Source organism: Muntiacus reevesi, chromosome 6, assembly GCF_963930625.1.
Source record: "Muntiacus reevesi chromosome 6, mMunRee1.1, whole genome shotgun sequence".
NCBI classification, from domain to species: domain Eukaryota; kingdom Metazoa; phylum Chordata; class Mammalia; order Artiodactyla; family Cervidae; genus Muntiacus; species Muntiacus reevesi.
The window spans coordinates 62,783,599-62,798,099 of record NC_089254.1 but is presented as its reverse complement, the minus strand read 5'-3'; the positions used below and the strand labels follow the sequence as shown (position 1 = coordinate 62,798,099).

Sequence of the window (14,501 nt, the reverse complement as noted above, 5' to 3'; positions counted from 1 at the left end):
AGTTGCTCAGTCCTGTCCAGCTCTTTGCGACCCCATGAACTGTAGCCCACCAGGCTCCTCTGTCCATGGGATTCTCCAGGCAGGAATACTGGAGTGGGTAGCCATTCCATTCTCCAGGGGATCTTCCCAACCCAGGGATTGAACCCGTGTCTCCCGCATTGCAGGCAGATTCTTTACCATGAACCACCAGAATTCTAGGTTAATAGTAATTTTCTCTCAGAACTTTGAAGGCAGTCCTCTGATGTTCTCCAGCTTCCAGTGTTACTACTCTAAAACCTGTAAAATCTAATGTGTATAAACCGCTCCTCACCTCCTCCTAGATGCTTTTAGGATCTATTCTTTATCCCCACATTCTAAAATTCCACCATGTTCGCCTTTTGGTCTTTACCATTCATTTTGCTAAGCATTTGACTAGGTCTTTAAATCTGGAGACTCATATCCTTCTGTTCTGGGAGATTTTCTCTCATGATATTTTTGGACAGTTGCTTTTCCTCCGTCCTCTTCTCTCCCTTATTACCCCCACAGTTATTTGAGTGTTTATGATGTGCGAGGTGGTGGAGTAAACACATCCTGCGTGTCCCATTAATCCCTCAAATAAGGAAAGTGCTACCAGTCATCTTCTGCAGACGAGGAGACTGAGGTTCTAATTTAGTCCCCTTGCTTAAATTCCTCAAGCTAACCTGTAAAAGATTTGGGATTCAAGTCCAGGTCTCCTCACCTAGTGGCTGTGCTGTAACCACTGCAAAGGCTTTCAACAAAAGGAAGCTCAAGAAAGCAACTGCAAGATTTTTTACAATCTATTGAAGATTTAAAAAGCCTCCGGAGAGCTCTGTAGAGCCAAACCGGTAGATGCCAGAGAACAGATTTCAGTACGCTTAAGGAACAGTTGGCCTGCAGAGGGAAGGGAGCTGTAAGGAGCTTAGGAAATCTTTCCTCAGGGAAGCAGTGTGGTTGGTAGTGTGGTTGAAAAAGCAGAGAGATGATCTTAAGTTCAGATCCTGGCCCTGGCACTTATTAGCTGTGTGATTTCCATATATAAAATAGGGATATAGATTGTACAGGGTTCTTACAAAGATTAGCTGGGATAAAATACATTAAAGCATCAGCATGCAAGCAAACCATAAATGTTAACCCCCTTCATTTTTAGAAAATATTCATGAATACAAAGGAAATCTCTACATAAGTGTGAATGGGACATAGGTAAAGAAAGTCTGTGGAGATGAGATATAAATAGGATGGTGAGCTGCCACCAGGCTGGCCATGTGCCAACAGAGACTGTGCAAGCAGCATGCGTGCAAGTCATTCTGAGCACTCCACGGGAAGCGTCTGGATCACTGTGAATGAGAAAGTTTGAGCTTTTCTCAAACTGTTCTCTCACCATTCCCTGACTTGATAGGATCATTCATCCTCAGGATAGCCCAAGACTTGACGGGATCATTCATCCTCAGGATAGCCCAAGCCCATATGCTTCTTCAAGCATTAAAGTAATTTGGTTCTTGAAACATATTGACGAGTCCATGAGCTGAAGGAATGTGTGCCTGTTTTCACTCTTGCTCGCCTTAGCTCTGTGTCTGTGTGTGACTGTGTGTGCACGCATATGCTTGTGCATGAGTATAATGCGCAAGAGAGCATGTCATGGTGCAGCTTTTCACGAACAATTCTTTTGCAGTTAGCTCTGAGGGCAGCTCCATCTTATGAAGATTTTGTGGCTGCGTTAACCATTAAGGAAGGCGACCACCAGAAGGCAGCTTTCAGTGTTGGGATGCAGAGGGACCTCAGCCTTTACCTCCCTGCCATGGAGAAGCAGCTGGCGATACTGGACACTTTATACGAGGTTCACGGACTGGAGTCTGATGAGGTGGTATGACATCTGCAGGCTAGCGCTGCCTCCTCACTTCAGGGAATAAAGTTTGCTAAAGTGTTTTGTTGCCCAACTTAAATTTCCAGCAGCAGCTCCAACTCTCTCCAATCTCTTACTTGGGGAATGGAGAGGGAAAGGCAAAGCCTAGTGCTTTTATATATAACTTTTTCAATGCTGTATGTTTCATGTGTTTAAAAATCAAGGTGCTATATATTTAGTTCAAAAGGCCTCATGGAAAACCAAATCGTAGCTGTTATGTAGATGTGAACAGCAAGTTATAAGAGCAAATTTAACAAATGAATTTGTTAGTATTATGTTTTGTTTTTAGCTTTTAGTTTTAATGGATCACCCAAACCCAAGCTGAAAATGAGCAATTTTCTGTATCAAGGACTGTAACTCATAGCCAGTATTTCAGTCAACTTAGATTAGTCTAAAATTTTCAAGGGAGTTAGGCCCCTCTGTTGAAGCTATTGAAAATGTAGAGTTTGCTATTCCTAGATGTTCTGCAGAGAATTCTCTTCTCTGTGGCTCTGTGGGCCAGAAGGACCTGTGTATTCAACACATCCGGTACACTGGTTGTGACCAAGCAGTACCGTCCCATTTACAGGTGGGGAGACTGGCCCTGAAGACACGAGTGGTGTGTCCTTGCCCCGAGCCAGAGGATAGTATGGGAGAGTTGGGTGGGTCATCTGAGGTGACCCCTGTGCAGTACACACCCTTTGCCGCCTGCTTTCCCCTGCATCATCTCAGTCGGACATCACAGCAAAACCATGGTATTCAGGGATTATTATTAAACTTCATAAGTAAGGTTTAGAGGTCAAGGGATAGGCTCAGCCACATAGCCGCTAAATAGAGGAACCACCTGATTTCCATGTGTGACCTGGACCACCTCTGCATCAAAATCACATGGAGAGCTTGTTTGAAAATTAAATTCCCAGGCCTTACCTTGACCTGAAGATTCATAATTATGGGAGTAGGACTCAGGATAATAAACCTTGAATTTTAATAAACTTTACAAGGTATTCTTGTGCAACAGGGTTGAAGAACTGTGAAATTAAATTCTAGTTTATGGAATTCCCAGTCTTCTGCATGAACTAAATGTATCCTTTCTTGCAAAGAGGAGGAGGCCATCATTGAAGTGAAGTAGTTAAAAGGAGAGTGAGAAGTGGAGCGAGTTTACTCAGCAGCTTTCTTAACTGAACCAGCAGGCCTTGGTGTTGTCCCCAGGGGCCACAGTTCCGAATGTGCTCTCTGACCAGTCTTGGCTTAATCGCCAATACTGCAGAGTGAGCTAAATGCAGCTGCTTATCTGTCTCAAGAGCTTTGGGACCACGTCACAGTTTAAAAGTGGGATTTTTAAGTCTTTCATGAAACAACCCAGAGAGTGTGACGTGATGCCAGGACTGTGGCCTCAGTCCCGCAGTGAGCCAGGCTGCCAGGAGTGGGCGTGGGGGAGAGGCCATGGGTACCTTCTGTGCCAGAGACCACTAGCTTAAAGTCTCTGGAAGGAAAGGTCCAGCACGAGGTGGCTCCCTGACTGGAAGTGGTGTTCCTTTGAGGGGTCCAGGGGATGCTGCTCCGAGAGCAAAAAGAACCCTCTCCTTGGGTGAGAGGTTGCTATGGGGAAGGGTACTGATTTGGTCTTTTTGTCTGTCTTTAAACAGATGAGTGGGCAGCTAACGTAGCTCAAATTATTGAATCGGGTACTCTGTACAATAAGGACTTGTGGAAAATGCTTAAACTTTAGTAAAACAGCCTCGGCTATTTTAAGGCTGGAGAGACAAAAAGTGCTGAAGTGACATTGATTCTTTCATATTTTAGCACTTGCTGTTGACAGCTGCCAAGGTGTGTGTGTTGTCTCCCCCACTCCCACAAGTAATTAGTGCACATCTCCTTCTCTGGTTAGTGTGGGCATGATGGCAGGACTCGGGGATAATTTAGACTTCCTGCCCTTCACAGAGCCTCCTAAAGGGAAGAAAAAAGCCACCAGCCTTTGCTTTACGTTGAGTGAATGTGCACATTAGCCCTTGTGGCATCAGGTGGGGAGGCTACCTGGAGATTGTAAGTGTGCTCATGACCATTTTGAGCAAATGCTGGTGCTTCCTGTCACCTCAGGTGAACTGCTGTAGTCCCTGGCAGAGGTGGGCTCACGGAAAATACCTCAGATTTTCCACCGAGGCTCTGAATACACACAAAAAGAAAGCTGCTCAACATAACCATTTCACATTTATATAGGTACTGCCTTGGCATATATGACCCAGTTTTCTGGAGAAGATTTCATATTATCTGGGATCTTTGGTCAAGAAGCTTGAGTAACTTGAATAAGTCACATTATCTACTCAACACTTTTCCAGCCCTACAGAAAGGGGGTAATGTTTTTTAATAGATATTTTCCTTACTGGAGCATGTTAAGTTTACCTGAGATGCATAAAGCTCTAGAAATTGAATTATCATCATACTAGATGATAAATTCAATTTGACCTGAAGCTTGGCACAGTCAGAGCTTTATCCTGGACCTTTACTATTTGCTTCTCCATTTTACTTAAAGTCACAATTTGTGCTAATTTGCATTTACTATCTAAGAAGAGGACAAAGAGAAAAGAGAGTTAAGGCTTTCTCTCCAGAATCCTCCCAGGATTCCTGGGGCTTCCAAGCTTGCTTTCATTCTGACAGTGAGAGGAGATGGGAAAATGGTATTATGTTTGTTGGTGGAGTAATCCCTTTGCTCAAACATTTTTAGGATTCCCTTTCTAGATTAACCTTTAGAGAGATCTTGAAGGAAAATAGAAGGTAATGTGTCTTCTAGGTATCATTAGAAGCTAATAAGTAGCATTTGAACAATCTCTCACAAGGTACTTTCATACACATAATTTCATTCATGTCTATACTTCTTCCCAGGGCAGAAGCCAAGCCTTACACTTAGGAGGGATTAACGTGTGTTTGTCTTAACTGAACAAAACAAAATCCTGTTAATGATGGCAATTTTTTGTCCTTTGAAAGCAAATTTGATTCATTGTATCTAATCTTGACAAAAATGCTAAGTTAGAAGGGGGTACCTTTTGGGGAAGAAACCAACTTGTGTCTTTGAAGAGGAGATGATTTTCTCATCACCTCTTGATCTAGCTCTACAGGAAATGTAGAAGTGGGGCTCTTGGAATGTTGAGCACATCTATCCCCAGGAAATTGACTTTGAAAGGCAGCATTTGTTAGGATGTATAAGTATTGACTTCGGGGGCCTTGTCATCATTATTTGTGTCATTCTGAATATAAATCCTCCCCAAATGTCATATTCCATGATGAGGGATATCTGAACTCCATAATTCAGTCCTGCTGCCTCTCTCTCCTCTTCTGTTACTAATGGTTGTGTATAGTACCCTCATCAGAGTACCAAACCCATCCCCTTTTTAAACTGTTTTGCTCTATTCCTCAGCAGCAGCTTTCTGGCACATAGGTGGAGCATCTGGCACCGGCCTAGCCGGGGTCAGGTGCCCAGCCAATGAGGATTCTCTCTCAGTCTGCAAGCGCTTCTTAAAGAACCCCTGTCCCAAGGTATAGCTGTGAAGCAGGTGACCACATGGTATGTACCGTCTAGGAAAAGTGATATGTTATTAGATAAATGCTGCTGGAAAGATTTGCAGCCTTCTCTTTTTGATTATTAATTACACACACGCACATATATCCATCCCTAAAGTTAATGTTTTCAGTTTCCTATTTTTGGAAAAGTGTTTTTAATTAGGAAAAGCTTGTGGTAGGGACCAAGAAATAAATTACACTTTTCTTTATTAAATTTGAAGTAAACTAAAAGAGCTGAAGCAAGAGGTATCTTATTAAAGAAACCAAATCTAATGGTGAAAAATCAGAAGTAATAGCATTTAAGTCAGTAAGGAAAGTCAGAGGGTTATGAGCAATACAAGATGTGATTTTGGGAGCTTTCTGGAAGAAAACTGTTCTTGCGTTTTTTTCCTACTAAATGACCATGTACTATAAGAAGCTGGTTACATGATGGTGCATTTCTGAATCACTTGCTTCTGATTTTAGGTTTTTTTTTTTTAATAATTCTTCAGCTTTCCTGCCCTCATGTTTGATTTCTTTTTTTTTCAAATGAAGTGTCAACCTTTAAAATTTTTTTTCAATTTAGAATTTATGAGTACAGTACATCCTAAGCCATTGTTCTGTTAGCTGAGCTAATGTGTTTTGTCTTGGCATGCCTGACTTCCATGCTCTTTGTGATCTGGTGGAATCTGTACATGAGCTTCAGTGTCAACAGCAACCCATGTCCCAATGACATGCATGTAGGGTGCTTTACTTGGAAACACACTCTGCTTCCAGGTGGCCCTTCATTGTCTGCAGTTGCTTACTCAGGGGTTCATAATAATGTCATAAAAATCCCCCCTAGCTGTCTAATAGTATTTTAAGACTGCTTATCTATTAACAGGGTGTAGGGGTCCTTTCAGCAATTCCATGAGCGTACTGTTCACTTGACCTCCTCTGGAAATGCCCCCCTCTACGGCCATGCCACCCTGAACGCACCCGATCACGTCTGGAAATGCCCCCAGACCAGTCCTGGCACAGGCAGTAGCCTGTGTGCAGAAGCCATCTGCACGATTTCTCATCACACTGCTGCCTCAGGGCACTTGGAAGTGACCCTCAGCAGTACAGTTGACACAGGCATTGATCTTTCTTCTGCACCATTTCTGTATAACCTTTCATTTCAAAAGGAGAAAACAGCACTCCTGCAGAACACAAGTTTTCCAAATTCTTTGGTTACCCTTTTTAATCACATCTCTTTCAGAGTGAACACATGTTCTCAGCTATACTATGTGAGAACACAGGAAAGAGACCTTGCTTGTTCTAAGCATTGGGCTTTCTATTTTATGTATTTTAAAGTCCAATCAGTATTTCCTCCCAGACTTTGTAAACAGAAACCACTCTGGGATGCTTGGTACCTCTAGCAAAGCTGATCTCATCCACAGATTCCCACATATGTGTGTCTATTTATAGGTGTATTATGGAGTCACTTGTGACGAGAAGGGTGATCTGGAAGTAATTCTGTTGCTTCCCAGAAGGCTAATGAGCCAGTCTCGTGGCATGTTTGATGTGTGAGTCCCCGGTGTCATGACAGTTTCCCTAGAATGTCAGTAAGCAGCCCAACTACCTCATGTGAAATTGGCTGTGGACAATCTGTGTCAGATGAGACATGTGTTAAGGTTGATTTAATCTGGTTAATAGATTGGACAACATAATGTCTCTGTAAAGAAGAAACACATTAGACCAGATGCCAAAGGCTACTATGTACATAGATTTCCTTGGATTAAAGTCAGTGTTTAATTCTGCCCCCAGTATTTTCATCTCAGTTGGTTGTGATTTCATAGATCCATGCACTTTGAATATCTGTCACATGCAGTCCTATGTTACCTGTTCTTGTCCTTCAGCATTTTGAATGAGCATCATAATGACGGTGGAAAGCAAGTGTCCAGTGGTTTGTTGATTCCTTAATTTTAATGGATATACTTAGATATAATGTGTTGGAGCCTTTAAGGATCAACTGGATAAATGAGAATTTCATGTTTAGGTTTCATGTTAAACTTTGTCCAAGTTCATACTCTGTATTTTGTGGGGAGGGGGAACAAGGGAGGGATTTACTTTTTTTGCAAAAGTATTTGAAAACATTTGTCAGATTTTATATTCATTAGTTATAATAAACTTATTTTTCAAGTATTTTATCAAGTGCTTCTCTGGAAGGTTTTTGTGTGGGGTTTTGTTTAATGAATGTACCAGTAATAAGATTCATTTACTGGAACACATCCTACTTGCTGGGCATCATCCCAGGCTTCTTTACAGATATTAATACACTTAATCCTCCTAATCAGCCTTTAGGGCCAGTACTGTTATTAGCCTCAAGTTACAGATGAGAAAACTGAGGCACAGATTGGGGAAGCCCCTGCTCTTAGATCCCTCAGCTGATGAGTAGAGCCAGGCTACATACACACTCAGGCAGCCTAGCTCCAAAATCTTTTTAACAAACTACATAGGCCTAAACAAAAAATAATTTTGAAGCATCAAATGGCCACTACAGTGGCTCTGCCCAGGGTATTCTAAGCAGACTAGAAAGACCAGCTGCTGTCATAGGTGGCCATGTTCTTCAGCCTGGTTTAATTCTGTTTTCAGAGAAACCACAAATGCAGAACAAAGAGATGAATTTGCTATGCAAAATGTTTGAGTTGCTGTTTGGTTAATAAGTTTACATTCAAAGCAGATACTTCTTTTTGTCTAAATCAATTGGTGCTAAGGTAGGGTTGAACTTGTCAGGTTTCCACTCTCATATACTTGTTGGTGGATGTTAGGATGCCTGCAGATAGACAGGTACGTGTGGCTGGCATTAGAGTGCAACCCTGTCCACACCACCTCCTCGGGGAAGCTTCCCGCCTGTGCCCACTTGAGGCCTCCTCTCCAGCCACCTCTTTACATGAACTGGGCTGCTTAGAATTGGGACAGGGAGGTTTGAAGGCAGAGAGAGAAACTGGTGAAGTGTGGTAGTGTTGGAGCCAAAGGGTCCTGTGGCGTCTGAGCTGGGGTGGCCGTATTGGGTCACGTGGAAGAGAAAGGAGAAGAGAAAGCAGTGGAAGGAACGGATGATGCAGCACACTAGAAGCAGGGACAAGGAATTAGGTGGTCGCCGGGCACCAGCAAAACCTTCTTGAAGGCCAGCTTTCCCTTTCTCACTTCTAACTCCCTCCCCTTGAGAACTGTGTGGCTTTATGGTAAGACCCCAGCCCTTTGGCTTACACTGCTTTTAGCAGGTGTATCTAAAAGCACATGTGTGTCATTGTTCCACACTGAATATGGGCAAATCCACAAAAACCCAAGCAATATACATTGAAGAACCACCACCACTATCATTATTTTCACTGTGTAAAATGGAAATGCCCATCCAGACCTGAAGTCAGTTTATGTGGGTTCTGCTTATTCCAAGTTATATCCAATTCCCCTACAAAACTCCAGGAGACTTTTTGTAATAGCTTTGTTCTTATCATAAGCATCAGTTCTGCTAGAGATGGCAGTATAACCAGGTGACCACCTCCTGCCTTCTCTCATACCTGCTGGGAGTAGAATGCTCAGAGAGAGTGAAGAATCAACTGCTGACCCTCAGCTCCACCTTGGGGTACTTGGAAACCATGAAAACACAAGCTTCCTGGAGATTGAACCAAGGTGGGTTCAAGAGACCATGTTTGCATATCTGTCCTGATTTCTGGCAGGCAGGGGAGTAAAGCTGCCTTGTGCTAATTTTAGGAACCAGCTGAGGAAAAGCAACAACTGCTGCTTCCTATTCTTCCAGAACCTGCGAATATAGGTATGTTTTCTACCTGTTTTATTACTTTCTGCAGGAACATGAATACACTTGCAAGATCTATGCTTAGTGGCTGCGATGGGGAAACTCAAAGAGCAAGAAGGAAGGGAGCCATCCTACAGTTAATATTTTTATTCTCACATTCTCATGGGTAGCTTAGAGATGTCCAAGACCCTTTTTATGAGCATATGTACACATGTGTCTGTATGCATTCACACAGACACATCTTGACCCTCGTCATCACCATCATTCCAGAAGCACACAGTGGAAAGGTACGTTTGGAGCAGGGATGGCTTGCTTTGATAAGAATTGATGAGTGTTAATGGTCTGACATCAGCATTGAGATCACAGTGAATGGTTTACTCTGTAAACACATTTCCTTCCTCAGATAACAGGGCCGTCACTTCTGTACAAACACTGAATGTGACCAATGTGAGGGCTTTTTGCTTTGATTTGACAGTCCAAGTTGTTGTTGAAAAGTTTTTGGATGTTTTAAGGGTCAAATCCTGGTTCGGAGGCCTTCATGAGATCACCTTAGACATTCCCCTGACCTTTGTGCTTCATTGACCAAATCTCTTTCCCCTGGCTTTTGTGAGTCACTGGGGGAGGTGGATGATTCTCTGCCTAGTTCCTCCTAATTTAGACCTAGCTGTCTGCTCATTTCCGTTGCTAAATTAACTCATCTCCAGGCTTCAGAGAGCAGCCTCCATGCAGACAGCCCTGAAATTACACTTCAGGTGCAGGGTGCTCACATGGGTTGTGGCCTTGGAGCTCCTATCTCGGCCCACCTACCTCCTGATCATCAATCCTTAGAAATCTTACCTTCATCTGAAACCTCAGTTTCAAATGTGGTTGCTCCTTAAGCTTTGTCATCTAAGTCAGTGACACCACCATTTTTCTAGTCTCTCAGGCAAGAAATTCAAACACCCTAAACTCCTCCCTTACTTCTTGACTCAATTTGTTACACTCCCAGTGGCTACAGCCTTGATCTCTGAATTCTGTGCTCTTTGAACTTGTTACTGTCTTCCAGACGATCCTTGATGACTCCACGCCACAGTTCAGGTTCCTTTACAGACTTGAAATGCCCTTTCCCGTTCCTGAAAACCCAGATTGAGTCTCTATAGAAACTATCCAGACACAATAAATCCCAACCATCAATTTCACCTCTGAACACATCCTGCACTTCTAGATAACAGTGCATAAATTAGAACTTTAAAAGGATGGGAAGTGTGATTGCATGGGAACCGGACTAGTTATTACTGTAGCTGCCTCCCTCACCAAATCATGAACTTCACCTTCTTCACAATAGTGTGCCCAGCACCCAACAGTGCCTTTCTGTCCATTGGAGGATCCCAGAACTGTCTTAGAAGTTGGGCATTACCTACAATGGTGCTCCCTATTTTCTTCAGGTGTGTTAGTTCTGTTATCCAGTTAGATAAAAATATTTTGAAGCAAAGTCATACACATATCTTCAATTCCTTCCTGCTTCCTTGGCTGCTCAAGTAATATGACCACTCAAAGTATAATTTATGTTTTTTAAATATTTTGCCTTTGTTAATGCAGGTATAAAATGTTTTGTAAGTGGTACTTATGTGTATCAAATTATGAACAATCAGAAGGCAAAATCTGGTTCATGGTTCTCAACCCTGTTTAGTCCTTCCATTTGAATCGATAAAAAGAATTTAAAAACAAATAACTAAAAGCACTGATGTATAGGCCCCTCCCAAACCACTTAAATCAATCTGTGGAATACAGCCTTTCGCTTGTATTTCTAAAACCTCCCCAGTGATTCTAATAGGCAGCCAGATTGAGAACTCCAGAACTGCTGGTTTAGGCCTTTAAAATTGTGCTTTGGGGTCTTTTAGGATAAAAAAGGCCAGATCACAGAACCTCCATCCCCTAAAGCCTAACAAAATGAACTAACAAAATAAAAATTTAACCAGTAAAAAAAAAAATTTAACCAGTAAAAAATTTCACCAGCGATGAAAGAAGCAGCCCAACCTTGTCACTATGCCCTAAACTTCAAAATATAATTGCCAAAGGAAAAGACCAAGTTTTCTGGCAAGAATGAGAAGAATTCCTAATGCTGCCCCTATTGGGGAAATTTGCAAAATCCAGAATTTTCCTTAAAATCTCAGATTTTGGAAAGAAGATTGGAGAGTTGGGCACTTCCTCTGAGTGGGGCCAGTCTCTGTGTGTTTGTGTTTAGGGGAGGCGGTTTTGCTGAGGAAAGATGGGTGAACCAGGGGCAGGAGCAACCAGCCCATTCCTAATTTAAGGAAAAAACCCACATCCCAAGGGTCTTTGGTCTCCCATGATAGAGTAGATGTCTCTCCTCTCCATTTGGAGTTCACAGTGCTGCAGGACTTACTGTAACCATCAGAGGGCAGAGCAGAGCCCAGCTCCTCCAACAAAAGCCTGTATACACAGCTCTTCCTCCCTCCCCCGTGCAGATGCACACAGACAGGCAGGGCTCGGGTTTGGCTGGTACACACTGGTGTGACTGTGCTGACTCTTATAATATTGAAATGCTTCTATACCAGGAAGTAAATAATCACCATCTGCAGTGTCTCAGCTTTGACCCCAGCCCCTCTCATGAGAACCATCCAACTCCAGACCACCCCACAGTCTGTTATCTTAAAGGGGCAGCGTGGCCTAACAAGGCCCCTGCTGCAGAACTGTGGTCAACCTCTTTCCTGCTTATTCAGTGTCTGTGTCATGCTAGTTGTGAAATATTTTTAATATCATCCAAGCAGAAAAGTATATAGAATACAAGCACATAGGAGAAGAGAAAGAGTTGTCATCTGAGATGGAAATATGCCAAGTAGAATACACCAGCACTGTGTCAGAGCAAATAAATGGTCTGAACAGACCTGCCTGCCTTAAGCATGAGCATATTTAAATAACATGACCTGGTAACCACGTAAATATGCTACAGCAGCAAAGGCAACAGAGTGGGGAACAGAGGAAACTAGTAGGGAAGAATTTACCTAAGAAACAAAAGTTTCTACAGGTGTATTGTATTCTCAAAGAACATCAAAAGAACATGAATTCAGTAAAATGGTTCAGTCGCTCATTGTGTCTGACTCTTTGCAACTCCATGGACTGCAGCGCGCCAGGATTCCCTGTCCTTCACCATCTCCCAGAGCTTGTTCAAACTCATGTCCATAAAGTTGGTGATGCCATCCAATCGTCTCATCCCTTCTCCTGCCTTCAGTCTTTCCCAGCATCAAGGTCTTTTCCAATGAGTCAGTTCTTTGCATCAGGTGGCGAAAGTATTGGAGCTTCAGCTTCAGCATTAGTCCTTTCAATGAATATTCAGGACTGATTTCCTTTAGGATTGACTGGATTGATCTCTTTGCAGATCAAAGAGACTCTCAAGAGTCTTCTCCAACACCACAGTTCAAAAGCCTCAATTCTTCAGTGTTCAGCTGTATGGTCCAACTCTCTCATACATATATGACTACTGGAAAAACCATAGCTTTGACTAGATGGACCTTTGTTGGCAAAGTATTGTCTCTGCTTTTCGATATGCTGTCTAGGTTGGTTATAGCTTGACTGCCAAGGAGCAAGTGTCTTTTAATTTCATGACTTCAGTCACCATCTGCAGTGATTTTGGAGCCCAAGAAAATAAAGTCTGCCACTGTTTCCATTGGTTCCCCATCTATTTGCCATGACATGATGGGACCGGAATGTTGAGTTTTAAGCCAGCTTTTTCACTCTCCTCTTTCACCTTCATCAAGAGGCTCTTTAGTTCCTCTTTGCTTTCTGCCATAAGGGTGGTGTAATCTGCATATATGAGGTTATTGATATTTCTCCTGGCAATATTGATTCCAGTTTATGCTTCATCCAGCCCGGCATTTTGCATGATGAACTCTGCACACAAGTTAAATAAGCAGGGTGACAATATACTGCCTTGATGTACTACTCCCTTCCCAACTTGGCACCAGTCCGTTGTTCCATGTCTGGTTCTAACTGTTGCTTCTTGACTTGCATACAGATTTCTCAAGAATGAGATAAAAAGTCAGATTGCAGAGCTAAGGAAACAACTTGGCCAAAATAGCACTATTATAGAACACATAAATTAGAAATAGCAAGAAACATCGTTGAAAATGAAATTGGTAGCGTGCAAGAAAAGGCTTGAGATGATTTCAAGTGAATGAAGAATTTAAAAAGCAAAGATTAATTCTTCAGTGGACAATTATAGAAAGATAAAGATATTCAAACATTAATGTCCAAAAAAAGAAACTGAAAAAAGTACTGAAAGATACAATACAGAAATTTTTTCCTGAAATGAAGGAATGAATCTTCAGACTGAAAAACTACACTATGTTCTAGAGAATCTTACAGAAAGCACTTGACCCCAAAACAGCTTGATGAAATGAATGAATATCAAGAATGAAGAAAGAATTCTTCGCTGATTAGGAAGGAACTCCAAAGGGTCTCAGACTTCTTTACTGCCAGATTCAGTGGCTGGAGGCAATGGAGAAATGTTTCCAAAGTTCTGAGTGGAGAAAAAAGAGTGACTTGGTATAATTTTCAATTTAGTTTTTTAAATTGAAGTATTTACAGTGTTGTGTTCATTTCTGCTATATAGCACAGTGGCTCAATTATACTTGTATACATTCTTTTTTGTATTATTTTCCATTATGGTTTATCCCAGGATATTGAATATAGTTCCCTCTGCTATGCAGCAGGACCTTGTTTATCCATCCTGTATGTAATAGCTTGCATCTGCTAATCCCTTCCCCACATCCCTTCCCTCTTAGGAACCATAAGTCTGTTCTTTAATGTCTCTGGGTCTGTTTCTGTTTCATAGATAGGTTCATTTGTGTCATAGTTTAGATTCCACCTGTAAGTGATGTCATGTGGTATTTGTCTTTCTCTTCTGATTAGCTTCACTTACTATGATAATCTCTAGTTGTATCCATATTGCTGTAAATGGCATTATTTCATTCTCTTTTTTATAGCTGAGTAATATCCCATTATGTCTGTGTACCACGTTTCTGTCCTCTCATGTGTCATGGACACTTAGGCCATTTCCATGTCTCAGCTGTTGTGAACAGTGCTGCTACGAACATAGGGGCGCATGTTATCTTTGCTGCTGATGCGGCTAAGTCGCTTCAGTCGTGTCCGACTCTGCGGGACCCCATAGATGGCAGCCCACCAAGCTCCTCCATCCCTGGGATTCTCCAGGCAAGAACACTGGAGTGGGTTGCCAGGTCCTGCTCCAATGCATGCATACATGCTAAGTTGCTTTAGTCGCATCCAACTCTCTGCAACCCCATGAAC

General features: G+C 42.3%; 1 protein-coding gene across 2 annotated transcripts in view; it reads left to right on the top strand.

Annotated features, from left to right (window-relative positions):
• PLEKHA8 (pleckstrin homology domain containing A8) overlaps window positions 1-1,921 on the top strand; it is a 62,345-nt gene extending 60,424 nt beyond the window's left edge. For both annotated transcript variants that reach the window (XM_065939028.1, XM_065939027.1), the window contains one exon: window positions 1,670-1,921. In XM_065939028.1, the coding sequence (XP_065795100.1) occupies window positions 1,670-1,867 (198 nt within the window). In that variant the 3' untranslated portion in view covers window positions 1,868-1,921. The remainder of the gene's footprint in view (window positions 1-1,669) is intronic.
• The last annotated feature ends 12,580 nt before the right edge of the window (window positions 1,922-14,501 follow it).